The sequence below is a fragment of the Archocentrus centrarchus genome, chromosome 5 (genome assembly GCF_007364275.1).
Source record: "Archocentrus centrarchus isolate MPI-CPG fArcCen1 chromosome 5, fArcCen1, whole genome shotgun sequence".
NCBI classification, from domain to species: Eukaryota; Metazoa; Chordata; class Actinopteri; order Cichliformes; family Cichlidae; genus Archocentrus; species Archocentrus centrarchus.
This window is the reverse complement of record NC_044350.1, coordinates 27263070-27289195: the sequence shown is the minus strand read 5'-3', so window position 1 is coordinate 27289195 and position 26126 is coordinate 27263070. Positions and strand designations below refer to the sequence as shown.

At 39.9% G+C, this 26126-nt stretch overlaps 3 protein-coding genes and 1 non-coding gene across 7 annotated transcripts; 3 read left to right on the top strand and 1 right to left on the bottom strand.

Annotated features, from left to right (window-relative positions):
• The first annotated feature begins 254 nt into the window (after positions 1-254).
• Positions 255-7020, top strand: cyp24a1 (cytochrome P450, family 24, subfamily A, polypeptide 1). The gene is made up of 12 exons (XM_030729522.1): positions 255-602; positions 743-933; positions 1074-1167; positions 1250-1343; positions 1714-1805; positions 2162-2273; positions 3171-3316; positions 4488-4654; positions 5671-5749; positions 5932-6129; positions 6236-6347; positions 6631-7020. The coding sequence occupies exons 1-11, from the start codon at positions 345-347 to the stop codon at positions 6344-6346; spliced, it is 1542 nt and encodes a 513-aa protein (XP_030585382.1). The 5' UTR covers positions 255-344; the 3' UTR covers position 6347; positions 6631-7020.
• A 2010-nt stretch (positions 7021-9030) lies between these two features.
• Positions 9031-9103, bottom strand: trnat-ugu (transfer RNA threonine (anticodon UGU)). Its single transcript has one exon. It is a non-coding gene; the product is annotated as a tRNA-Thr (tRNA).
• Positions 9104-10317: 1214 nt separating this feature from the next.
• nfatc2b (nuclear factor of activated T cells 2b) lies at positions 10318-21161 on the top strand. Of its 3 annotated transcripts, XM_030729623.1 has the most exons (11): positions 10318-10402; positions 10524-10688; positions 11763-12714; positions 12869-13040; positions 13548-13750; positions 14441-14613; positions 15035-15175; positions 17066-17121; positions 17324-17456; positions 18866-19513; positions 20906-21161. In XM_030729623.1, exons 2-11 carry the CDS (start codon positions 10565-10567, stop codon positions 20950-20952), a joined length of 2649 nt encoding a protein of 882 aa, XP_030585483.1. In that variant the 5' UTR covers positions 10318-10402; positions 10524-10564; the 3' UTR covers positions 20953-21161. The 3 variants fall into 3 exon arrangements, with proteins under 3 accessions (XP_030585483.1, XP_030585482.1, XP_030585484.1); XM_030729622.1 differs by having other exon boundaries at positions 10369-10688; XM_030729624.1 differs by lacking the exon at positions 10318-10402 and having other exon boundaries at positions 10562-10652; positions 12638-12714.
• A 1523-nt stretch (positions 21162-22684) lies between these two features.
• Positions 22685-25920, top strand: manbal (mannosidase beta like). Of its 2 annotated transcripts, none has more exons than XM_030729869.1 (3): positions 22685-22827; positions 23192-23375; positions 25473-25920. In XM_030729869.1, exons 2-3 carry the CDS (start codon positions 23226-23228, stop codon positions 25581-25583), a joined length of 261 nt encoding a protein of 86 aa, XP_030585729.1. In that variant the 5' UTR covers positions 22685-22827; positions 23192-23225; the 3' UTR covers positions 25584-25920. The 2 variants fall into 2 exon arrangements, with proteins under 2 accessions (XP_030585729.1, XP_030585728.1); XM_030729868.1 differs by having other exon boundaries at positions 23188-23375.
• The last annotated feature ends 206 nt before the right edge of the window (positions 25921-26126 follow it).

The following is a 26126-nucleotide window of genomic DNA, read 5'->3' as shown; positions in this document are numbered from 1 at the left end:
GCTGTGAAACAAGGTTCAAGCGAACCGCGTCACCTCCGCTGTGGCCTGTGTGTTTATTTATAAAGCGGGGGGGGGGGGGGGCAAGGGCACTTCCTCGGTCTATTTGGGGTCATGCGATCCTCTCAATTTGGATCCATAAATGAATGGTGGGCTCGACGGCCACACCATGCAGGGCCGGCCCCTGATTGGTTCCGTGCACGGCAGGAATAAACACTCTCAGGGTATATATAATGCAGTAAGGTGAAACATTTTTCCAAGAAACTAGAACCACCTCTAGATAACAAAGAAGAGCTGCTGTTAAACATCAGAGTATTGATTGACTTAAAAAAAATACAAAGTTGAGGATGAGGGCGCAGATCCAAAAAGTTCCTCAAATCGTTGAGCTGCTGAAGAAGAAGTCTGTCGGGCTGCAGCACTTCAAGCCAACATCCTCAGTGTGCGTGCTGGAGGGGAAGGATGCTGCGGAGGCTGCGCCGTGTCCTCACGCTGCTTTCAGAGCGCACAGTTTGGACGAGATCCCGGGACCTACCAACTGGCCCCTGGTCGGCAGTCTGTTTGAGCTCCTGAGAAAAGGCGGTTTGACGAGACAACATGAGGCGCTGGTACAGTATTATTAGCATTATCATAAACAATCTTCTGTTCATTTTTTTTTTATTAAAAATGACCAAAAACAGATATAATCAATTTGAACGTAAATCTGATTTCTATGACATTTTATAACTACTTAAATCTCTTTTTAAAGGTTGATTATCATAAGAAATTCGGCAAGATCTTCCGTATGAAACTGGGGTCTTTTGAGTCTGTGCACATTGGCGCACCTTGCTTGCTGGAGGCGCTCTATAGGAAGGAGGGAAATTACCCTCAGAGACTGGAAATCAAACCTTGGAAAGCGTACAGAGACCTGAGGGACGAGGCGTACGGACTCCTAATTCTGTAAGTGGTCTTTCGATTTCTTCTTTATTGGTGCCTAAAATGGCAATAATTCACCGGGAGGCAGACTGAAGCGCAAGCAGAGACAAGCGTGTTTTAAATTAAAGCGCACTGACGGGGGAATTGGAACTGCTGCTTTGCAGGGAAGGAAAGGACTGGCAGAGAGTGAGGAGCGCGTTTCAACAGAAACTCATGAAACCGACAGAAGTGGTGAAACTCGACGGCAAAATAAACGAGGTAAGACTCTATTACATAAAAAGTTATATGTTTTTACCTTTGGGAGGTATCAGTGACTTAAGCTTTCTGTTTGTAAAAACAGGTGTTAGTGGACTTCGTTGGCAGAATTGGAAACATAAACGACAATGGGAAGATCGAAGACTTGTACTTCGAACTGAATAAATGGTCGTTTGAGAGTAAGTTCAGCTATTTTTTTTTTTAATTTGATCATTCATTAAAGAGGATTTTAATTACAGCTTAATTTTATCTGCTGATGATTTCCTCGTCTAATACAGAAAGAGTCTTTAAAGAGTATGGAAATCTGCTGTCACCGTTAAAGGTTTTGGTTAAAAACTCACAGATAATAAATGTAAGGCGAAAAGTGCAGAAAACCCGAGAAATGAGTGAACATTTGGAATTTGGACTTCAAAAACGAACCATTGTACAACTAAAAAAAAATCTAATTAGACTAAATGATTTTGAGACACTGCAGTCTTGAAATTCTGTTCAGAGTAAAGGGCTGTTATTCTGAATCTCACACTTTGCCCCCCTTTCCCCCCCTCTCAGCCATTTGTCTTGTCCTTTATGGGAAGAGATTTGGTCTTCTGAAGGAGAAGGTGGACGAGGAAGCCATGAACTTCATCACAGCTGTGAAAACAGTGAGTAGGAATGAATTGTAAGAGAGGACAGCTGTAAGACACTGAAGCTGACTTTCTCAGTGAGCCCGAGGAAACATCAGAGTTCATCAGGTTCACTGAGTGATGCAGCAGTTCTCTGTCTGACTAACACTCTCACTGTATTTACTGGGATTTACTAGGGCAAACCAATACTGTCTACAGATAATGAGCAAGGGCTCACAAAGGTCTCAGGTCAATGGGTGCAACAGTAATGAGAAGGCTTTGAAAACAATTGAATCTGAGACTTTTAGTGAGAGTGACAATGATTACATCAGACTCCTAACCTTTTTTTTCCCTCTGACTCTGTCTTCCCTTTCTCACTCTGTCTTTCTCCGTAGATGATGAGCACCTTTGGCATGATGATGGTTACACCAGTGGAGCTCCACAAGAGCCTCAACACCAAAACATGGCAGGACCACACCACAGCATGGGACCGCATTTTCAGCACAGGTGCGAGTTTATGCCAAAATGACATCAATAAGACTCCCCCTCCTGCACTGATTACATTCATGGTCATTTCACAAAGATAGGGTACGGTTTGCCTCTGCTCTTCTGTGATGTTTGCACTTGCTTGAGCTCAGTTCCAGTAAGACCATAGATAGGAAAGGGGGTGGGGTGGGGGTGGGGGGGTCTGAACTGGGTGCCACAGTGTTTTGTGTACTTGGCTCAAAGTTGTAAACTGCATGACCTGTGAGGAAAATATGGCAAATATTTGTATTAGCAAAAGGTAATGGCATACAGTGATAAAGAAGATTATGCTGTTTACAACCTCTCACAAATCACTCATGAATACTCATAACAACAACTGGTGGGTTTTTTTTTTAATGTTCAGTGCAGCACCAAAATGGCAAAACAATGCAGCGTCTTTTCAGTCAAACAAATCAGATCATGTGGCTATCATGTCACGGAAGGAAAAACAACCCATACACTCTCAGAAAAGAGTAAAACAAATAGTCTGAAAGCAAAAAATTAAAATCATTCTTATGTTTATTCTTCAGGCGAGCAGGGAAAAGCAGGGAGTCGTCACACTGGACAGCCAGCATGTTTAGTATTTTATATTTTTACTAGATAAGATTACATAAATCTAAAAATTAATCCAGTTATTGTTTTAGCTTTAGCTGTCAGCCTTTAAAGAAAATAATGTGTTTTTTTTTCTCTCTAAGTTGTAATGGCCCCAACAAAGAAATATACTGAGCCAAAAGTAGCCAAGAACATCACAGAAAGAATAAAGTAACAATAAATCAACAATAAAGTAACTTTTCATGTAGCTGAAGTTGCAAACAAAACAAATGAGATTTGAGTTTCATGTCGGCAGATTTACATCGTGACTGCTTTCTGTTCCCTCAGCCAAAGTCTACATCGACAAGAAGCTGAAGAGGAATGCTACCAGAGATCCTGATGATTTGATCGGTGACATCTTACACCACAGCAGCCTTTCAAAGAAGGAGCTGTACGCAGCCATCACCGAGCTGCAGATCGGAGGAGTCGAGACAGTGAGTAACATTATCCACTACAAACATATACATTTTATCCTCTTTGAGGTAGTTAAGATCACACATATCACTCTCCTTTTTGTCAGTTCATTACAGCCAGTTAGCTTAGCACAAAAACTAACCTTCATATTCTGTCCAGACAACGTTAATATATCTACCAACAGCTCTAAAGCTCGCTAATTAACACATCGTTTCTTATCTATTTAAATGTAAAAACAAACAAACAAACAAACAAAAACAAATAAGCAAACAAACAAAAAAAATCAAAGACAGCTAAAAGGTCACTAGAAATTCCGACTTCTCTAATCATTAACAGCTGACAGTGGCCTGTAGATTCAGCCTGCCGAGCAACTGAGCACTGGTAGCATGTATGTAGGTAAAAGCAGGCAGGAGGAGAGTGTGAACACTTTCCACGACTGTAGTTTTGTAACTGGCTACACAGCGGCGCTACTTGCTGTCAGCCAAGTTTTAGTTCGACATTTGTGCTGGGATTGTTTTTAACAATAACGTCCCCTAGTGGTGGCACTCAAACGCAACAATCTAATTTGTGGTTGAAATAATTTTTTTTCATGATGCAAATGGGCGCAGCTTTATATCGACCTCTTCAGCGTGAGCCAGTGAATGCCTGGTCACAAGAATTTCTCTTTATGTCTTTGGATATTGAAAACACGTTTTTTAGGTTGCCACATGGTGGAAATACCATTTTCATTTCTTGGTAAAAGTGCTGTTGAACTAGAGACTTAATCACCACCATTTTTACCTGTTTTCAGTCTTAATACAAGCTGAAGTAAAGGCTGCTGTTGCAGCTTTTTGCTTAGTCACACTTTACCCTCTTAAAAAAAAATGAGATTGTTATAATAAGCAAGAGTTAACTTTTTAAATCTTTTACATTTTACCTATTTTTCTTCAAGAGGTTGAAGGAAAAAAACATTATAACCTCTAAAACAAACAGATGCAGCAGATGCAGTGCTTCAAACGCAGAAAATGAATGTGGTCTGAATGTAACTGAGGAGCCTTTGAGGAACCCCAAACATTCCACAGCTCCTTTCAGGACCCCACTGAGGAATGCACTTACACTAGCTGCCTCACTAAGAGACATCTCCTCGCTGCCTCCTCATTTCACTCTCTGTCTCTTTCTCTCCCCCCCCCTATTGCTGTTTACATTTCTCAGACCGCCAATAGCATGCTGTGGTTTATTTTCAACCTGTCCCGTAACCCCAGTGCCCAGAGGAAGCTGCTGCAGGAGATCAGAGCGGTGGTGCCTCCTAACCAGGATCCTAGTGGCAAGCACATCAAGAACATGCCCTACCTCAAGGCCTGCCTCAAAGAGTCTATGAGGTACATTAATGCTGATAGCTGCATTGTGAGGAGGGGTGCAGTATCTAATCTTCCCTTCTGAAAATTGCCACAATACTCTCTGTTGACTTCCATTATTACCACGCGTGCTGCAGGCACCACACAGACTGCCCTGCCTTGTTGATAAAGAGTTTTTTCCTTCTTTTTACAGCTTTAAAGATAACTTGCTGACACAATAGTCACTATTTTCCTGAAAAGGTGACAGAATTGGGCATCAGACAGAGATAACAGAATAAAGTACAGTGTTCTCCATAGTAAAGATGAAAATAGAAGTATTTTCTAGTATCATTAATGCAAGAAAAATTATCTAAGATACCCTTTTGAAATTGTTTTTTATAAAATAATACATCAGTTTATGTACGGCACATGATACATTTAAAAATAGTCATCAAAAAGCTTTCAATAAATTTACTAGATTTTTTTTTTTTTGCAAGAGTTTGTTGCAGGGGAGTCAAGCATACAAAGCAAAAAGCAAAAACAGTCCCACATAGAGCACAAATACTCTGCATTTCCTATTAGGTCAAATCAGGGAATACAGAAATCAGACACGAGCAGAAAAATCCAATTTTCTTCTAAGCAGCCATCAGTCATAAATCAGACTCAGCGGCTGTATCATGATTTCACCCAGTTCCACAAAGAGATAAAGTATGGAAACTCACACGCATGACTGCCTCAAAAACAAGCTCCGTGAGAGGTGGTGGCATGACCAGCAACAACCAGCTTAAACTCTACCATGTGGTCACATTTAAATGTTTCCTAGCCCTTGTAGGTTCATTTATCTCGCTCCTTCTTTTGAAGTCACAAGTTGTCTAACAACTTATTTAAATCCAGCAACATAACCACATCACCCATGGAATGTGCTGTACATGACCCCTGACTGGAGATTATATCTCACCTTATTTTCCCCTTTGAAAAACACTGGAATAAGTTTTTCTCCCGTTAAACAGCTTATATGTACGTGTCATAATCTCGTGTGTTTTTTTTCCTAATTCTTCCAGGTTATCACCATCAGTTCCATTCACCAGCAGAACCCTGGACAAAGACACTGTGTTGGGGGATTATGCTATTCCCAAAGGAGTAAGTTATTCTTGTGAAAATTTACATTTGACTGATGTCTGAAAAAAGTGTGTTAGAAAAAAAAAGTGCTCATGGTCTTAGACTTTAGTCTCATAATCTACTGTACTGTTTAAGTAATTTTTAAAATAGTGAAGAATCTGCCACTAAAAGCAAACGCTTAGATTATTTTTCTCCATTCACAGACAGTGTTGATGATTAACAGCCATGCACTGGGCTCCAATGAGGAGTACTTCAATGATGGCAAGCAGTTCAAACCTGAGCGCTGGCTGCGGGAGAACAACACCATCAACCCCTTTGCCTATGTTCCCTTTGGCATCGGGAAGAGGATGTGCATTGGCAGACGGCTGGCAGAGCTGCAGCTGCAGCTGGCCATGTGCTGGGTACGATCAGTGGCACAAAACCAGTACACCAGTGGTTAGTTCAAGCTGGGACTCAGCAAATGCCATACTTTCTACAGTTGTTGATTTTTGCTTGTCTTTCTTGCAGCTGGTCAGAGACTATGAGATTGTGGCAACAGACAATGAGCCGCTCGACGTGATCCATTCGGGCCTTTTGGTTCCCAATAGAGAACTGCCGGTCGCCTTCATCAGGAGATGAAGTAAGAGAAAAAAATTACATTTCTAGACTATTGTGGATTCATAACTATACAGTTACATAAAAGAAACTAAAAACAGCTAGGTAGTTAAACTGGTAGGTAATTATCCTGTTGATTTATTTTTGTGAGTTAGATGTAGAAGTGATATCAGACTTTACATTTAACTCAAACAAGTGTAATTACGAACCTGCCCAGTGACCTTTTTTTTAAAAAAGACATTTAAATTGTATTCATGTTTCTTACCAATTTTCAGAAGAGCCTTAATTGATCTTCTCTACCCTTACAGGCTCTGCATTCAACTCTTCCGGACCGAGCAACAGAAAGATAACTCTGTTGCCTGTACCGATGGTCCAGTGACTCCCTGCATTGCTGCTCTATAAATAAAATACAAAAGCAAAAATTATTATAACTATAATCATACCATAAATACCTCAAACTTATTTAAATCTATGACTTAATGACTGACCAGCGTGCCAGTTGTTATGTACAAATTGAATGTTGTATCAAGACAGCTGTCCTCAAATTTTCAATCTCAGACATGTAGAATGTAGCCTAACTATTTCTTTATGCTTTTTATAGTGTGTATATTTATATATGGCTCATAAATTTGTGTATTTTTCATTGTGTATATAAAGTGCAATTATTATGCTGTAAGATTGTACATTGTTTTATGAAGAGACATATTTTATTCATGGAAACAAATGTATCAAATAAATATGTCCAAGTTACACAACGTGTATTTATTTTTCATACTGCCAAGACTTGGAATCAAAGTCTTTTTGAAGCTTGGGTGGTTTAAAAGCTTATTTATTTATTTGGTGCCTTTCTCTGCAGAGTGTGCATGTTCTCCCTGCGCCTGCATGGGTTTCCTCAAGGTAACCTGATTTTTCCCACCTTCCAGAGTGGGTTAACTGGGAATTCATAGTTTACTTTAAGCTGGTCAAAAATTCAGTTTTTGTAATGCCATAATCATGCATTAAGAGACATAACTGCAATAATATAGCATTTGCACTGAAGTAAAAGATTACATCAAATTTGAGGAGCTAATAACATAGTCTGGTTGTGACAGTAAATATGTTTAATTGCACTGAGTGTTATAAACAAACAGCAGTGTCTCACACATCCTTTGTTCACAGCTGTAAAATAAAGCAGTTAGGTAATAGCAGGCAGTGGACTAAACCACTGTGAGGTACATGAGGGGGAGTCCATCTTTCAAAACTTAAAAAAACTTATTGTTTTCCACCGCCTTTAGCTCCACCCCTGCCATTAAAATGAATGACTCCTCTAATCTCACAAACGCAAAAACATGTTACACAATCTCACAGTCTGTTTCTAGTATTATGAAAGAAAATTATGAAATTGGAACTGAACTAAATACTACTAATAGTGCTACTGCTACTACTACTAATAATAATGAGTTATGAAGTGAAGTGATAAAAAGCACTGAGTTGGTCCCTGGTTGCTGCACAGCAGGTGCCTACTGCTTTTACCTATGTGGGGATCAATAAACAATTTAACGTGAAAAAAATATGACAACATAACAACCCGGAGCAAAGTAGAGCCAAGTAACATCAAATATTCAGTGCATCAAGGGCATGAAGAGCCTTATTACACCACAAGGTCATTGGTTTAAAAAATAAACCGGTCCAGCACTTGCATATCTTGACTAAACTTTTCCATTTCATCCTACCATGTACTCACTGCACTTATTTGACAGATATTACTATTTACTTTTCAGATCAGTATTTGTCATGAAACATATTTTTTCTTTGGCAGCTCCTCAGTAAAAACCTGCATCTAGTCAGGGCCTTTTGTCACTTCATGAGCTGTGAGCAGTTTCACTGAAAACTGATGATGAATTTCCCTTCTAGACTTCCCATCCCAGGTAGTTTCATTTTATGTAACTATCTGAATTACAAAGAGGCACATCTAGCTCCACCTAAACCAACTACAACAGTAAAATGGAGCTTATGCAGAGTAAAATACTACTCACAGGAGCCATTTCTGCAGAATGATCATTATATTTTGCTGATACTTTTGCTCAGGAGTGAGATATGAGTACATCTTCCACCAATCTGCGTGGCCCGGGGATCTCCTGCTACAGATTTTGGTCAGAGATCCAATGAGTTGAGTTTCTTGATCTGAAATACTTTACATGCCACTTCTACATCAGTTCACATATTGATTCACGTAACTTTCACACTTTTCACGAGGGAACAAAGCACTCACACGTGGCCTCAGGTGACTTAGATGTGTGAACCAGAAATGGTTACGCTGTTCAACGACAAGTATGAGCAGCCTCAGCGGTCAGGAGAATGATGAAGGAGCAGTTTCAAAATGCGCAAATCAAGACAATAAAACTCTTGCTTTCTTAATGTCATTTGTGGATAATCATTTGTTGGAAAACGCTCTGATTCTTCTTCTATAGACTTCTATTCTTCTTCAATAACACTGCACACGTGAAGAAAGATGTAAATTTTTGTGCCCAAACTTAGTGTCAGGACAAATTCAAATAGCTCTTGTTTATTTCAGAGATGAGTTCAAACACAGATTTATGAAGCCTCTGCACTGATTTTGTTGGATTGTGTGGATTTACAACACTTCCGTTTTTATTGTACATAAACAATGTTACATACTGCCACTGAGTGGCAGCAGGTCATACAAGAAGGATAAACTACACATCTGTAGGCCCTAGTGAGGATCGAACTCACGACCCCTGGTTTACAAGACCAGTGCTCTAACCACTGAGCTATAGAGCCGTCGTGAACACGGAAACCCACTAAATGCATCATTACCGTGAAAGAACGCGTTTTAATCATTCATAGAGAGTTACGGAAAATGCACTGAATCCATTGAAATCTTGTTGTTATATATAAAAATTTTAGAATGGTGTCCGCTTGTATTAAAAAAATTAGACTGAAAAATGTGCGTAATCGCTGTGAGACACAAGCTTGGCGTCATGAAGTGGGGGATTTCCTTATATGGTCATCTCCGGCACACAGCTCTGGCTGCGAGAACAGCAGCCCCACCCACCTGCTGCTCAAAGCTTCTGTTTGGGAAGCTTAAAAATGAGGGTGTCCATAGGCAGATGACTTAAAATGATTTGTTTCACACGTGGATGAGCTGAGACGCTGCACCGAGGGCCAGTATAAGATAAATGAGGATTAATTTGATGTGAATGAATGATAAAGTACTCAATGAGAGTCCAAGAATAGCATTCAGGAGCTGGAGATGAGCGTGACAGCTCCACTTAAAAATCCATTGAATGAATAGCAGAAACCTTATTTCAAGTGTAAAATGTAAGGTGTGAAATGTGGTTGCAAAATGTTCACCTGCTTTGTAAACCGGAAGCAGAGTTGTCAAAACCACAATTACAGCATCTTCATGTCAGATTTGCAGCAAGGCCCGAGTAAGAAGGAAAGAAAAACACAAAAATCTTTCTAAGTCTAGCTGAGCTGGTCCTTTGAATGAACCGCAATAAAACATTGGTGTTGGCGGCAATTGTGCAATACGGCCACCTAGTGGCCAGAGATTGTATGCATTATTTTAATAGGGCTGGTTGATGGACGCTCTTTGATTATGTTTTTGTGTCCCACCATCTAACTTTCACAGGCTTCCTGGAACACAGAAAATCTATATGGGATTTAATATTCCATATACTACTCATGAAAATAAAAAATGGGTAGTGAAACAGGTGTGACAGTCGTAAATTTTATGATGCCCTTAACAATAAAAAATTATGTTTCCATGAAAAGTATAACTAGGTGGAAAGGCAGGGACACGCACAATAGTTCAAAGTAACCAGTAAATTAAATAAAACAATGTCACATTTATCATTTGATATCAGTAGGCTGCGTTTATATCGTAAAAAAAAAAAAAAAAAATCAGCCTGCCTAACTCAGACAGGAAGAGATGAAGCCTGTGTTTTAGAGGATGTGTGTAGAGCGCAACCACACACACACACACACACACACACAGGTCCGCACCTCCTGCCTGCTTGTCATCATCATCAGTGACAGGAAGCGTCTGACACCGCCCGTTTGTTTCACCTCGCGGAGGTAGATGCGTTATTTGCGCAGTTTCTAATGTTTTAAACGCATCTCAGAAGTACTATAACTTCGTCCGTTACTTTAATTATCCAGCCTACGACTTCTTTAAGTTGACGATTTATTACAACAGGTACGCTCGTCGGGATAAAGACTGCTTATTCCGAGCTTGAGATGACTTCTGGAGGTTTGGGGCTTACTGAGGGCCTAGGTCAAGACATAAGCCAGGAGGAGTTGGACTTTTCTGAGCTATTTCTCTATAATCAACCTGAATTTTCTGTTGTTGGCTGTGATAAAGGTGCGTATACAGAAATTACATCTGTATTTTTCTTGACAATATCTTATTTAAAAAAAAACACATACACACACAAGAAAAATACAGCATTTTATGATTAACCCACGTTTTCTCAGCTGAGGATGCACCTATTAAAAAACATGTTTTGTTTTATTTGTATGAACATGTAACCCTCATAACTATCCAATAATCATCATTTCGTTTGTCATTCAAGATGGAGAATGCAACCAAGAGCCTTTATTTCTGTTTTTGAATGAAATGTAAACATGGTGTCATTGGTGCGACAGATTATAATTTAGTGGAGTTCTAATTAGGATGGATGTTTGTGCTTCACGATCTTAAACTTTGCTGAAGAAAGAAAAAAGTTTTTTGGAATATGTATGAGGTGACTGTTGTGATTTGGCGCTATATAAATAAAATTGCAAGCAGGGTCATTTTTGGCATCCCATCTACTTAAAAAAACAAACACTTGTTCAGTATGATAATAACAGCTTAACTGGGGAGAAGAAACATAAAACCTCCAGTTCACACATTCCCAGCTTTGGCATTTTCAGGAATTTTTAGATCGCTTTTGAAAGAAAACTGTTCAAGCAGGTTTCCAGTAGAAGAGCTTTAAAGAGAACCAATTCCATGTTTCATTCCAGCTCCTTGTCTTATTTTTGGACTATTAGAGCAGTTTTGCATGATTCGCAGTTCAAAATAATCCCTATTTATTTTTCATGGTTCATCTCAGCATCTCAGTTCATTCTCTCTCTCTGTAAAAGGCTGCTTTAGTGCCTCTCCCTTTAATGCCTTCATAAATTCCTTCATATTAATATATATATTAATGGATATCTGCTCTCATGGACATCATACAGATCCAAGGATAAAAAAAAAAGAAATCTAAGTACTTAGAGCAGTCTGAAGCCTGAGCCTTTTGAATTTGGCTTTAAGGGGTTATGTGGACATGTGTTACTTCATATTTGAAACACTGTCAACGTTTGAGTCCACTTTAATTTATCACGTGGTCATAGTGGTAGTAGTAGGGTAATCAAGTATTCTGACCTATGTGCTGAAATTTGTTCTTTCTTTGATCAGTGACAGATGACCCTGCTCTACTTCATAATGACAGCCAGCCTCCTCTGTTGGTGGTCAACCATCAAACTGCATACATCTCCGCCTCCAATCAGCCAACTTCCAACCAGGACACCTCCTCTCACAGCCCCAACACAGAAAACCTGACCGGGGTTGTGTTTGATACCTTGGGGCTGACATCAAGAACAGGCATCCCTGCTCCCAGCCCCAGGATTGAGATCACTCCATCGGGGGACTCTCTCAGCTCACAAACCCTAGAGCCAAGCCCTGGTTCTAAGGCCCGGGGAGCCTACAGGGAGTGTGTTAGTCCTGCCAGCAGTAATTCCTCCACAGGCTGGGCAGCAGAGGGTTATTCTCCCTTGCCATCTCCATGTGTGTCACCATCTAATGTAGGCAGTTGCGGCATGGGGTTGAGTCCCTCAGACCTCTGTTCAGGCCTGCAGGGCATCCATACTACTTCTTCTGCCCATTCTTCTCCAGGAGCCTCACCTCGAAACAGCATCACAGATGAGACCTTTCTCCAGCCACAAGATCATACTACCTCACCTCTCCCCCATCGGCGTTCCCGGTCTGTCTCACCACAGCGAGGGAAGCGTTTCTATGATCAGACCCACCCCGGTCAGGAGGGCATTCCTGTCAAGCAGCGCTCCCGAAGTCCTAGCCCCATCCCATCAATCCACGAGCAGCAGGGGTCCTATTATTTGCACCAATACCAGGCTCAACCTGAGTTTCACCCCCAACTTCAGACCTCAAGCTCAGGCCTGGAGGAGATTCTGAACAGTCTCGGTTCAGGAAGGGCCAAAATTCAGGACTGTGTGTATGGTGAGGGTTATGACTGGCCTGTTGAGCAAGAGAAGATGAGTAGGAGCGGAGCTGAGATCAAACCTGAGACCTTCTACATGCTCCCAACTGTGTGGCCTCCTTCTCATCCAGTCCATCACAGATCCACATTCAGGTTTTTTGTTTGTCTTAATTTATTACTTAAAGGGAATTTCTGTGTTTTTATTTTTTTTATTAAGTTTTAATGAGCTCTGATATTATGGTAGAAGGTTCACTTTCATTTTTGAAATAAACTTCCCTTCTTATTCTTTCTGTCTCTTTTCTTCCAGTGGTCTCCCCTTGGCTCCACTTCCATCTTTAGAGTGGTCACTGCCCAGTCAGTCTGGCCAGTATGAGCTACTGATCCAACAACAGCCCAGATCGCATCACAGAGCTCACTATGAGACCGAGGGCAGCCGAGGAGCTGTCAAGACACCAAATGGAGGACATCCGGAGGTTCAGGTGCGGGGATTTATATGTAGATACAAGAAAGGAAGAAAAAAGAGAGCATGGCAATTCAACCCAAGAGAAGAATGTGCAGGGGGGTGGAGGGGTGTAAATGTTGCTGTGGTATTTCCGGATTAACGTTTTTATGTAAATGTAGTCCCGTATCATTCCAATGCTCCCACAGCACTGAGTATTAAGACATACATTGTTTCAATCTGGTAAAATAAACACATATACTTACAAATCAGGTATAATGAAAGAAAACATACAAATGTTGGTACATGGTGTGCTTTATTTACTGTTTCAGGGCGCCAAATAATAAGCCTTCACTACTGGTTTTCCCAGTCATGCTATACAAATGAATTATGCAAAGCAGTGTTCCTTGCTTTGCCAGTTTGCGTGTGAAATCATTCCCACAGAGACAATAGATTTATTGTGTGGTGTAACTGTCTTCTCAAAAGGCATGGGCTTTTATGATATTAGGATTGATTGCATTTTAAGTGCCTTTGTTGCTCTCCCCAGCTCCGTGGTTACCAAGGCACGTCTCCACTGGGGCTGCAGGTCTTCATCGGGACGGCCGACGAGAGGCTTCTGAAACCCCACGCCTTTTACCAGGTCCACCGCATCACCGGGAAGACCGTCACCACACCCAGCATGGAGAGGTTGATCAGCGGGACTAAAGTGTTGGAGATCCCTCTGGAGCCAAAGAACCACATGAAAGTTGTGTGAGTAAAACAAAGACAGAGGGGATTCTCAATCATACGTCACAAATGCTCAGAGTGTGAGGCAACATTTCACCACAAGTCATTCACATGTGACCTCATGCTATTTACCCAGTCTACAAAGACCACTGTGGTGATCTTAGCACTTCACCTACCAGAGTGCAGATGCAGAGATACAATAGCCTGAGCCGTCAGCACCATGTGCTTTATTTTGATTTTCCACTGCGCTAAATCTTCTTTCAATACTATGAGCTATGGCTGCTAGTGACAACCACAAAGTTTTCATATTTTTCCCTCCAAAAACACTGCTGCTGTTGCTGACAACAGAAGCATAAAACACACCACTTCCTGTGTGCCAGAGAGTTTTTCCAAGAAAGAACTAGCAGACTCTGGGTGTTTGCAGCAGCAACCAGAAATGGTTTTATGAACATCACATGTGATGAGTCACAATAACAAATATCAAACAATAGCAAAGAGGTTTGTTTTTCTATCAAAATGCCAGAAATCACTACTTTGACTATACAGAAATTAGATTTTTACTGATTGAATATTTGAAACAGTCCCAGGTTACATCAGCTAAAATAGAGTCTGGTGGATTTGGAGGGAAAACAAGGTAACAAGGTCCCAAACAAAGAGCTCTGGCATCATGTCAGAACTGATTTTATCTGATAGTTCCTCTCTTTCATTGTATAGGATCGACTGCGTAGGAATCTTGAAGCTGAGAAATGCTGACATCGAACTAAGAAATGGAGAGACGGATATTGGACGAAAAAACACACGAGTGCGCTTGGTCTTTCGCGTCCACATTCCTCAACCTGGAGGCCACCTCGTGTCTCTTCAAGTGGCATCCCATCCTATTGAATGCTGTAAGATGTACCTCATTGCTTATGAGCTAAATATTTTTTTCTACTTGATTGTGACATCCACTGTAGATCCTGAATCTTTATCAGCGGCTCTGTATTTTATTTATTTATTTATTTATTTTACATTCTTTCTCACTAAAGTATGGTGGCTGATGTTAGCAAATGTTGGCAAATTTTAGATAGATAATATCTGTCTAACTGATGCTACTGAGTTTTGCAGATTTGCATTAGCTTTATGTTATTTAACACTGTCATGTAGCTATCACTTAAAGTGGCACCTGCTCAGCAAAAGTTACTAGCCTTAATGTGAATGTTCTTCAGTCTATAATTACCAATACTGTAGCTGCCCTGGAAATGTTCCAACTATACAGTATACTTTGTGGTTATGGTGTGATTGACCATACAGGTGTTCATTTTTTCACAGCCCAGCGTTCAGCTCAGGAGCTCCCTGCAGTCGAGAGGCAGGACCTGGACCAATGCTCTGTACTTGGTGGTCAACAAATGGTCCTCACTGGACAAAATTTCACATCTGACTCCAAGGTGATATTCTCAGAGAAGACACAGGGTGAGGAATATTCTTCAATCATAAATGTGTGTCCATGGTAGGCTGAATCTTCTAAAGCCTTCCTACAAAGGTACTGAAGAAGAGCCACCCAAAGGCTGCATATAAAAGATGGATGGAGCCAACTGTGACACTGCACACTGTTTTCTGAAGCCCTGTTTTGAAGCTTCTACGTAGACATTTTAGCCTTTGTTTTGTTTTTGTTTTTATTTTGTTTGTAGGGTTTTTGTTGTTATTTGAAGCCAGCAGTTAGCCTCAAGGTTATATAATGTTTAAAAGGGTGACCTCTAAAAAAACTGACATTCTTATTTCTGCTGTAAATTTGTACATTTTAACACGGAGGTCTTTAGGGAATGACTTGCTTTTGCAAGCAGCCTCAATGGAACGCTCAGGCAACTTCAGTTTCAGGATCTGATTTTTATTTTTTTTTTATTTATTTATTTATTTTTTTTGTCCAGAGGTCATCACTTGAAGCTCCCACATGTGATACTATAGTACTTGACAATTTGGTGCTTTGAAAGATTAGGCCTTCCTGACTGATGCCTCTGATACCAGTACAATAAATGTAGCCATAACAGAGCTATTCAGCACAAAGACAAGCAAAGAAAACAGCTAAAAAGCTTTTTCCATTGATGGAGATTGGCTAGCCGGCAAATCTAAAGTGCACTCGCAAAAAAACTGGATTTGCCTAATGTTGGGGGCAAATGAACCCAGGACAACAAACTCAAGGCTTCGAAACGTTGCTCCACAGACTAATGTGTGGCATCATGGTGGCTACTTCCATCTCTTTTATACAGTCCATTGTTTTGTTATTAGAAGGATTGTTGACGTGTGCTTTCACTTGGGATTTTTATGTGTGCATAGTTGGACTTCAAATTGAGGTATTGGTGTGGCCTCCCAGTATCCTGCTTGCATTTGTCCATATACACATGTAGCATTTGTATTTCTAAATTATTTGCATATCGCCTGGGATAATTCAGCATTCAGTGACGCACATCTTCCTCCAGCCCCCACATCTGCCTTTGATAAAATTAACCATTAGTTTAAACATTTGCTGTTTTGCTGGCGGTAGCAACTTTTATTTACTTCTAAATGGAAATTTCTCACCTAGTCACTGCTCATTCTGCCCACGCAAAATTGTAGGGTTACAGAGTTTGAGAGAAGGATGGGTACAGTTGAATGCATGTACAGCCTCCTTGTTGCTTGGTGTGGGGTTTTATGCAACAGGATGTGGTTAGAGAGACTGATAAAGACTCAGACCCAGAGCAGAGGCTTTGTGTTTTTCACTGTGTGGGTAGAAAACAGAAACAGCAGGTAAAAACTAAGATGGGAATGAAACACTAAACGAGATGTAACCAGACATAAAAGAAACCCCTGTTTTCCACTGTCTCTGAAAAATGTGCTTACTTACGGTACTGTGAATTAAACACATGATTGATATCATCTGAGTTCTTGAAACAATGTTTCCGACTAATTAAACTTGTGACAATTTTGTGGCTTTTTTGTGAAATATTTGTGAAATAACTTCTACAGGCTTCTTGTCACTTGTGTAACTTTGTGTTAAATCTAAAACAGCAGTCAGCAGCCAGTGAGTCTGCAGTAAGATGGTAACAATATCAGCCAGCTATGAAGTCTAAAGCCATAAAATAGTCCAGCACGTAAACCACAACTCTTTATGGATTAAGCCAGTCAAATATAAAATGTTACTTATTGAGCCTCAGAGACACAGGCAGATTTTGTTATTGTTAGGCAGAGTGGGTCAAGCTGTGTAACCCTTATGCTAAACTAAATTTTTGCTAAAGAAAGCGAGGCCAGAAGCTCATAAAATGGATTCTCCAAAATGGTCAAACAGTGGCATTAATGCCTGCAAAACTGTATTCCTTCTGCTTTCAGATGGACAGCAGATCTGGGAAGTGGAGGCCACTGTGGACAGAGATAAAACTCAAGCTGTAAGATAACTTCCACTTTTTTTTAACTGACACATGAACTATGATGAGCACATGAACACATGAGCTTTGCTGTCCACCTGACCAAATATCATCTGTGTTTCTTGTACTTGTACTGATTTTTAACCTGGAAAGTAGAGATTTGAGGCAGCCTATAGATCGCCTTTGGCTGAATCATTACCATTTTCTCTCATTGTGTCACTAGAACATGCTGTTTGTTGAAGTCCCTCCATATCGAGACCAGAGCATTTGCCAGCCCGCCAAAGTCAACTTCTATGTCATCAACGGGAAGAAGAAACGCAGTCAGCCTCAGCACTTCACCTACATTCCTGTGATAGGTGTGCATCTCTTTGTCATCTCAGCTCTGTCAGCACCCATATTTAGGAAATTGTTTTGTTATAGCAGTTGAAATAATAATAATAATAATAATAATAATAATAATAATAAATCAATAAAGTTGTTATTATTATTGTCTGGCACATGCTTTTCTACAAGACGGATATATTGTATTATAGAGGGCTTACGTCAGTTATTTTAGCAAATGAAGATAGAAATAAACACAAACTGAACCTTAAACTGATTTTGATGTTGTTAAAGAGGCAGATGTGTGCTAAATCACCCGTCCAGGAAATTGCAACACTTCAGTCAGATTAAATCTGACTGCTCTGAAATGTTAACACCAAAACTGATTAATGCAGTTACAAACTTCTTATTTAACACTCCTCTTCTGTATTTTTTTTTTATTATCAGAAATCGGAAGTTAAACAGCCAGTTGATAGCGGCACGCTGACACTGCAGCCACATGAGAGATTGCGTAGGGGTCGGGGGCAAATCTCATTTCTTCTCAAGGGGAAAACTTGTTTTCCTTTTTAACGCCTACATGTGATACTCAAATTAAAATGCCAGCACACTCTTTGGCACATTTCTAAAAGAGACCTTCAGTTTACTGGTTTGTGTTGAAATATATGTGTGCATAGCTTTTTAGGTCAGTTGAGAGAACATTGTCAGGAATGAGTAGAACATGCAGCAAATTAAACAGTTTCCTTAAATTACTCAATCACTGTAAAATCTTTGTAGGTTCGTACTTACAATTCAAAGCCCTACACTGATTTATACATTGGCCACTCATTATGAAATCTGTTTATTGTCATCAGACCTCCTAATGATGTGATGCAATGATTTGCTTCTTCGGGTCAACATTTTTTTTTTTACATAATCACTGAAATAACTTGACAACTACTAAATATCCTGGCATAAATGCCGCCTTCCCGTTTTATACTAACTGAATTGCAGTGAAATTTGCTGCGCTTACTCCATTTAAGGTCTCATGAGAACAGTTTCCAGTAAATCTGGTTTCGCCTTGTCTAATAGTCTCAGTAGAACACGCACATCCAGAATTAAAGGGTGCAGTAATGTTTTGGGCCAACATGCCCTTCTTCAGACATGTTGGCCTGAAACGTTACTTTTTAAGGTCTGTTCAGATTAAATATTTTCCTGGAGCGCTCTGGTGTGCGGAATTCTATGTTTTCCACTCACCTTGTCTAATGACACAATACCTGCAAAACTACTGTGACATTTACGTCATCTCCAACTTTACTCTGTAAATAGGAAAATAAGTACCTATCATCAAATGTTTGTGTGCTAACATGCAAAGTAGGTTTGCTGAGGTAAATAACGAGCTGTTTGTTCAACCATATCCAGTATCCATCTTCCAAATTCAAATAATTTTTGTTTTTATTTTTTTCAGCCATCAAAGCAGAGCCACTGGATGACTACCAGCTGAATTCTTATGGCTACTCAAATAATCAGTCTGGCATGTCAATGAAGTCATTGTACCATCCCCTGGATCAGGACAGCAACCTTCAAGCTTTGAATGTTTCCTCAGCACTGTACCATCTAACCACTGTAGACCCCCGGGCCCACATGTTAACCCTGGATCAACTGGATGACCAACCAGTCTATTACCAGTCAAGAGCTAGCAATCTGGTCAACAATCCAGTGCTGTACCACACTGGGAACCAGCGTTACAACAACTGCAGCCCCACTCTACTAGGTGGTTCCCCAATGGCTTCCCATCCTGCTTCCACTGCCAGCCAGTGTGTCACTGCCAGGACCACTGTGGCCAAACTGGGTGAAGGTCCTCAGATTGGTGATTCACTAGAGGCTTATTCAATGCCAAGAAATCATGGTTTCATCCAGACAGCACTCCCACTAGGAAAGTCATCACCTTCAAGATACACCCAAGGTCAAGCCCAGGCAAAGGCTGGAAGCCGGGTGGACCCAGGTGGGCAGCACCTGACCCAGATCAGCTCTGTTAGAGGAAACCATGAGGGACGAGCTCCAGAGAAGATCATGATCAAACAAGAGAACCTCAGTTATGCCTATCTGGAGGATGGTGAGTATTAATGTAATTACTGTACTGCTTTTTAAAGGGGTCAGTATTCTTCAGACAGAGTGTGGTACAGATTGTTGAATGCCTGAATCCTACTGCTATTTTTCCAGCATCAAAACAAGTGGAATTATGCCTGACATTTTTTTTTTTTAACCTTTCTGTCAAGAATTCCCATGTCAGAGAGAAACGCATAAGAAAGTATGCAAGGTTTAAACCTTTCTAAATCTTTATACAACTAGTTTTGTTACATGTCTTGTGTAGGGATGGGTCAGTCATACTTTAGGGAGAGACTGAACAAAAATGAATGCTGTTATTTGGTTTAACATCCCTTACCATGAGCACAAACCTTTCACCCCACCTTCAACTGTAACCATTCTGATATAAACACATTATTTAAAAAAAAGATGCATATATGCTGCAACACCGAGGTGAAATACTGAAGCCTTGTATTTGTGGTCCAATTTGCAGTGCATACAAGCATACTGCAACTGTACGCTTGCAAATCCTGCCTTGTGGTTTTGTTTAGGGCCTCTCTCTCCACTTTTCTTTCTGTTTCAGTCATACTTTCACTGTCTCACTATCGTACACTCACGCAAGCACACACACTTCTGGAAACTTCACGAGCACACTTGACACTTGAAATAACCTGAAGCAGCTCTGCTTGGAGTTTCTGGTCTGTTTGTGGAAAATGAATGAGGAAGCAAGCAGCAGCACCACTATGAAGCAACCTTATCTAGTTTGCTGTGGGAGAGTGTTTACATTTACACAACTGTAAAGATATGATATGGGAAGTACATGTTATAGGCAAATACATGCAGTGGCATCCATGGTAATAAATAAATAAAGAAAGCACTTACAGATACAGAACCTGTACTGCGTGAAAGACAGATCTAGCAGGCATCGGTTTAACTGCAACGCTTCATTGAGGCAGGCATCGCAAAGTCATGATTAGATTTCAGGGGAGCCCTGATGGCTGAGGCCTGCAAGGTGCAAACCACAATGCTCAACATCCCTTCAGGTTAAAGTCTACTTAAAGTCTTTTGCTATTTTTCCCACCTTTCTCCTCATCATTTTCTGTCATTCTCCACTACCAAATTTTAATGAAAGGATAAAATTCTGGCTATGGCGACTCCTGCTGGTGGCATTAAATAAAGCACAATTCTCTCACTCTTAAGATCAAAACCTGAGGTTGGATGATGCAAAAGCAGCCTCTTATTTTATTTCATTTTTATTTGAATAACATGCCATGAGAATTAAAATCTTCACAACTAGGGTGTAAATATGCAAAATTCAACATAACATTGAAGAATATAAGAAATAAATTTCTCAATTTGTTTTTAGTTGAGGCTGTTGTAAATATTAGAGTCCCTGATCCCTCTTTTCATTCTTTTCCAGTGAATGACATCATAAGAAGAGACATGAAAGGCCACAATGGAGAGTGATCGTGTTGCCCTGAAGCCACTCTGATTTGACATCAGGAACAATAACAATAAATCTTCACTGATTGTAATTTAAGGGAAATGATGGAAACTGATCCATTATATATTATTTTTTCTGTACAACTATGACAGTGTCAGCTGCATTTTACTATAAAACATTTTAGCCTTAGTAACAATAGTGGAACATATGATATACATTACACAGTTTTATTTTATCCTGTTTAACATCTCTGTTTATACAATTGTACAATTGCTCTTTGTAAGCTTGTAGAAAATATTTTATATTAAAAAAATTTTTGTATATGAGTGTGGACATACTGATTGTAATCATTTTGTTACATACAAAATTAGAAGGAACTGAAGATTAAATGTTATCCAATAAAACAAAACAAAACAAAAAAAAAACAGGACTGGATTGAAAATTAATTTAAAAGCAGCCAATCTTTATTTCATGTTCTTTTAAATGGTACACATTTATTGTACTAATTAGAAATGGATGAACAAAGAAACATTTGCTGGGAATAGTTTTGGTGATTTGCAGAGTATCTTGCAGTGCAAAATCTCTGAACGGTCAAAGTGACTGTTAAGTTTTATCAGTCTATTTTACATTTTTAAAAGCATGACTTTGATTAAGTTTTGATATTTCAGCAGGAGAAAATATTTAAGCATTAAACCTATCAAAACAATTTGAACCTATACATCAAAGTTTTTGTGAAGAAAGCGCCATCTCTTGGTGACACTCTGCAATTGACTCAAAGGGGCGTGTTTACAGTTTAAAGTAGATACTCCCAGCGGCTGCTAACTGGCTGACAGCCGGCTGGGAGCAGCCATTTTAAGTAGCTGGATCTGCAGAAGCAGTTTTTACGACTGTTGCAATAAAAACAGGGAAAATATGACTAGAAAAAGAATCCTAGAAAAATCACAATAACAAAGCTACCATTCATGCCTATGTGAAATTGAAAAACTGCATTCAAATGCAATATTTGTACTTCACATGATGTCAAAATTTTACTAGAAAAAGTTTTTATGTTTTTTGTTTAAGCTAGAAAAATAAACATTTCAGACTACCTTTAAATATTATCCCACATTGTTCCATTCTTTGCCACACGTTTAGTTTGTTGGGATCTGCTCACCCTACATGGAGCTCAAGTATAGAAAATGTAAAACAATCAAGTAAAGTACAAAACTAAAAAGTAGACATGGGAGAAAATGTTGGCAATACTTGTTTTTTTTTTTAGCATCAGTTATTAACTTTTACTCTTCATCTTTGAGGTGAGGCTGTAAAATCTTGGGTGCTTGTTTCCGCTACAGCAGAGATGCATCACTGGTGAGGCACAGAGACGCTGATTGGCCTGGAAAACCAGGCGAAAAATAATTAGTGACACTTATTAACATGGTCTCTCTATGAAAAAATGTAAAAAAAAAGAAAAAAAAAAAGAGTTTCCTGACGCCACCAAGACGCCATTCATTTTCACTAAAATGTAACTTTTTTTTATTGTTAATACTGAATAAAACTGAGGGGTCTATTTCAGTTTCTGATTAGAGGAAATCTTGAGAATTACAGCTCTATTGCGCCCCCCCCCCCCCCCAAGCCTAAGCCTAAAAAAAACTATAATTACAAAAATTTAAAAAAAAAATGTAATAAATAACTACTTAAGAATTAAAAAAAAATCCCTCTCCACGAACGTTAGGGGGTGGTATTTTCAAGACGATCGTCTATCGGAGCGGAAGAAGATGGCAGGATTGTGATGTCATTTCCGACAAGTGATTTGGTTCTTTCTCCCTTTGTGAACTAGTTTAGCATTTTTCCTTTGGAAGCGCGAAATTTTATGTTTACATTCTTGCAGCGGTAAAACGATGGCCGCACTTCCGCCCCCGGTAAGCTTTTCTTCCACTTTCCGCTCTAACAAAGAGAGTCCCTACTTTGCTTTGCTACATTGTAACGGATCTGAAGCTGCGCTGTGAGTGTGCTTCCAGGGTGGATCTAAACTAATAAATAAGCGTGAAATGTGTCTTCTTTTTCTTTTTTATTCATTCGAGCAGAGTGCCCGGTTTATTCTCATTTTAAAGGAAGTTTGTTTAGAGTGCGTGGGACCGTAGCTGTTACGCGGGAGAAGAATATCTCAACAGATGATCTCTCTTTTTTTTTAATTTCTGCACCCCATGACTCATTCATAAACAGTGCCATTTAATCGTTTACATGTCTTCCTGCTACCCTTGCCCATGTTGATTGCACAGACAGGTCACTGAAAGAAGCATAATAGAGCAGCGGCACCATGTCTGCAGAACTGGACCTATCTGCTCCAGAGATCCCTGAACCCACCCTGCTAGAAAGCATACTGCGCTATGGGTTATTTCTGGGTGCCATCTTTCAGCTTATTTGCATCCTGGCTGTCATCTTCCCCACATCCAAGGGCCACGAACAGGTGGGTATGAAGTATATTCCGCGGGCCTGGGGGGGTTTACTGTGAAGGAAGTTCAGCGTAGTCAGACTTTCTTTGCATTGGCTGGATTGACAAAAACCGAAAACCACAGACTGAGATAACAGTTATCACTATGACAGTTACCAACTTTCTTGGTTAACTCGGGCTTTCTGTTCACGTGAAAAGAGGCATTTGACACATCATTTCTGAAGTTATGATTATTAAGCACTCTCAGCAGTCAAGAAAAAAATTCTCAAGTTATATTTACCACTTGACAGCTGCACATTTGAGCTGTGACGCTTTTGATGCATTTAAATGTGACTCAGTGTCTTAAGCTTTGACATTATCCTACAGCCTCCTGCAGGAGACATGGAAGTCACTGTAGGATATTGCCAGATCAAAGTGAAATTAATTTTATTGATTGAGTAGGTATTCTTTGTGATAAATAGCCTGATTGATTTTCTGATTTGTGGTCTAGCTGCAGTTTTATCAGGGTAAAACTGACTTAGCAGCAGATAAAGAGCAAACATTAAAACATTTATACACTGTCTGCATCACCAACTGAATACATGCAGATTCTCGTGACTGTGTGCACAGTTTAACTTATGAATGTTTATAACCAGGTTAAAAGAGAGCCATCTTCATGACACTGAAAATTCTAACGTTAAGTTTAAGACAGCCTGCAAACCCATTAATCTCGCTTCGTAGTACTGCCCTCTGGTTTTAGTTTAGGGTGAGCTTATAATATATATAATAAGGAAACAGTTAAACTCATTTTTAATTATACTTTGCCTGTCACGTTTAGAGTTTGCTCCAAAATGAAATACAGAGAAACCTGGGCAATGCTTAGCAAGTGTAGTGCTGAATCTCTCTTTCTTTTAGGAAGTCTGTGAAGAGAGAGCTACTTTCACAATCTCCATAATAACCGTCAGGAGAGATTATTTATAGACACGAGCAATTAAATCCACTGTCAGATTACTCTATTTTCAGGCATCATTATCAGATGCACTGATTACTCTCCACAGTATGTCGCCATTTCATCTTTTTTACAGCAGTCTGCTGTCGCTCTTACCCACCAGAACAATAGGAAAGATTACACTCACAGAAAGTGGGCTGGCAGGAAAAAAAAAGTGCTGAAACATGTCAGTGTCTTTTGTCTGCTGTGTAAAATATGTGTCTTGGAATTTCATTCAACTGAGATGGAGCTATCTACAACGAGTAAAATGAGGAAAAAAAGCAATAATAAATAATATGGATTATATTTACTAGTTATACATAAATCACACTGGCTGACAATGTAAAGTGAGCAAAATGGCCTCTTAACTTTGTCAGCTACAATATTTAAATCTTCATCTTTCAGCTGCTTCCTTTAGGGTTTGCCACAGCCAATCATCTGCCTCCATCTCACCCAATCCCTAGCATCCTCTTCTGTCACACCAACCCTCTCCATGTCCTCTCCTTGAATCATCTCCTCTTTTCCTCCTGCCTTAGAGGCTCCATCTTTAACATCCTTTACCCAAAGTCTCTCCTCTGCTCATATTCAAACAATCTCAGCCTTGCCTCTCTAACTTTCTCGCCAAACTGCTCAACCGGAGCTATCCTTCTGATATACTCATTTCTAATCCTGTCCCTCCTGGTAACTCCCAGCTAAAATCTCAACACGTCCAACTCTGCCACCTCCAGCTTGGCCTCCTGTCTTTTTATTAATGCTACCGTTTCCAAACCATACATCATAGCAGGTCTCACTACCATCTTGTAAACCTTCCCTTTCACTCTTATCACTATCCTTCTGTCAGAAAACACACTAACACTTGTCTCCACCCACTTCACCCTGCCTGCACTCTCTTCTTCACCTCTCTTAGGTGCTATACATTGCTTTGGATGGTTGACCCTAGATATTTAACCATCCAACGTAACAATAGTGCACAAGAGAGCTGAAGAAGAGAACATCGGCAGGGTGGAGTGGGTGAAGACAAGCTATGATGATTTATAATAATCAACTAGTAAAATACAACATTGATAGAGCTCATATTTGGTTCATCCTGTAAAAGAATCTGTTATATTGGAGGTTGTTCAGTGTACTCTGTGTTTGCTCTGCAGGAGGAGGCCGAGTCCACTGACGTAAAGGCTGCTGAACAGATGAAGAAACAGAAAGGACCGGCACCTCAGCCTCGACAGAAACCAAAGAAAGAGAGCAAAAAGAAGCGATAGATATCTGTGTGTGCATGTGTGTGTGTGTGTGTGTCTTACTTGGGGAATGTGTGTGTTGGGTCATTGCCAACATTATAAGAATTCAGTTATCATTACAAGTATAACACTAAAAAAAAAGATGTGTGTTAAGTTTGAGGCTCTATAGAAAGACCAACTTTGTCCTGTTCAGCATAACATTACAAAAAAAAAGCAGACCTGTCATGGTGCTTACCAACTGTTTATTCAGTTATATACCATATTTCATCAAGTATGTTTGTTCTACATTTTTTTAAACGATTGAATATCATTGGTTGAATTGTTTGAATAACAAGACAAATAAATGTTCTGTAGTCGTCCACCTCAGCTGTTTACATACTGTCAAAGTTCAGTTTGATTTAAATAAGTGAGAATAACAAAATAAGCCAACCTTATACTGACCAATTTTTTTTATGGCAAAACCTGCAGTCTGTGGCACTGAACTATCCTGTTTGACAGCCACACATGATACATCCAGGAGTCACAGAGTACCAGTAACTAGGTCATATTTTCACGCCGTCCATCCAT

What these genes read in the sequence shown, in the direction of transcription:
- nfatc2b (XM_030729623.1), top strand. Translation starts at nt 10,565, where the DNA reads ATGACTTCTGGAGGTTTGGGGCTTACTGAGGGCCTAGGTCAAGACATA. An exon ending in CATCACAGATCCACATTCAG is followed by an intron (nt 12,715 to 12,868) that starts GTTTTTTGTTTG and finishes CTTTTCTTCCAG; the next exon opens with TGGTCTCCCCTTGGCTCCAC. An exon ending in TTATGCCTATCTGGAGGATG is followed by an intron (nt 19,514 to 20,905) that starts GTGAGTATTAAT and finishes ATTCTTTTCCAG; the next exon opens with TGAATGACATCATAAGAAGA.
- manbal (XM_030729869.1), top strand. Translation starts at nt 23,226, where the DNA reads ATGTCTGCAGAACTGGACCTATCTGCTCCAGAGATCCCTGAACCCACC. An exon ending in CATCCAAGGGCCACGAACAG is followed by an intron (nt 23,376 to 25,472) that starts GTGGGTATGAAG and finishes TTTGCTCTGCAG; the next exon opens with GAGGAGGCCGAGTCCACTGA.
- cyp24a1 (XM_030729522.1), top strand. Translation starts at nt 345, where the DNA reads ATGAGGGCGCAGATCCAAAAAGTTCCTCAAATCGTTGAGCTGCTGAAG. An exon ending in CGAGACAACATGAGGCGCTG is followed by an intron (nt 603 to 742) that starts GTACAGTATTAT and finishes CTCTTTTTAAAG; the next exon opens with GTTGATTATCATAAGAAATT. An exon ending in TGCAGCTGGCCATGTGCTGG is followed by an intron (nt 6,130 to 6,235) that starts GTACGATCAGTG and finishes TCTTTCTTGCAG; the next exon opens with CTGGTCAGAGACTATGAGAT.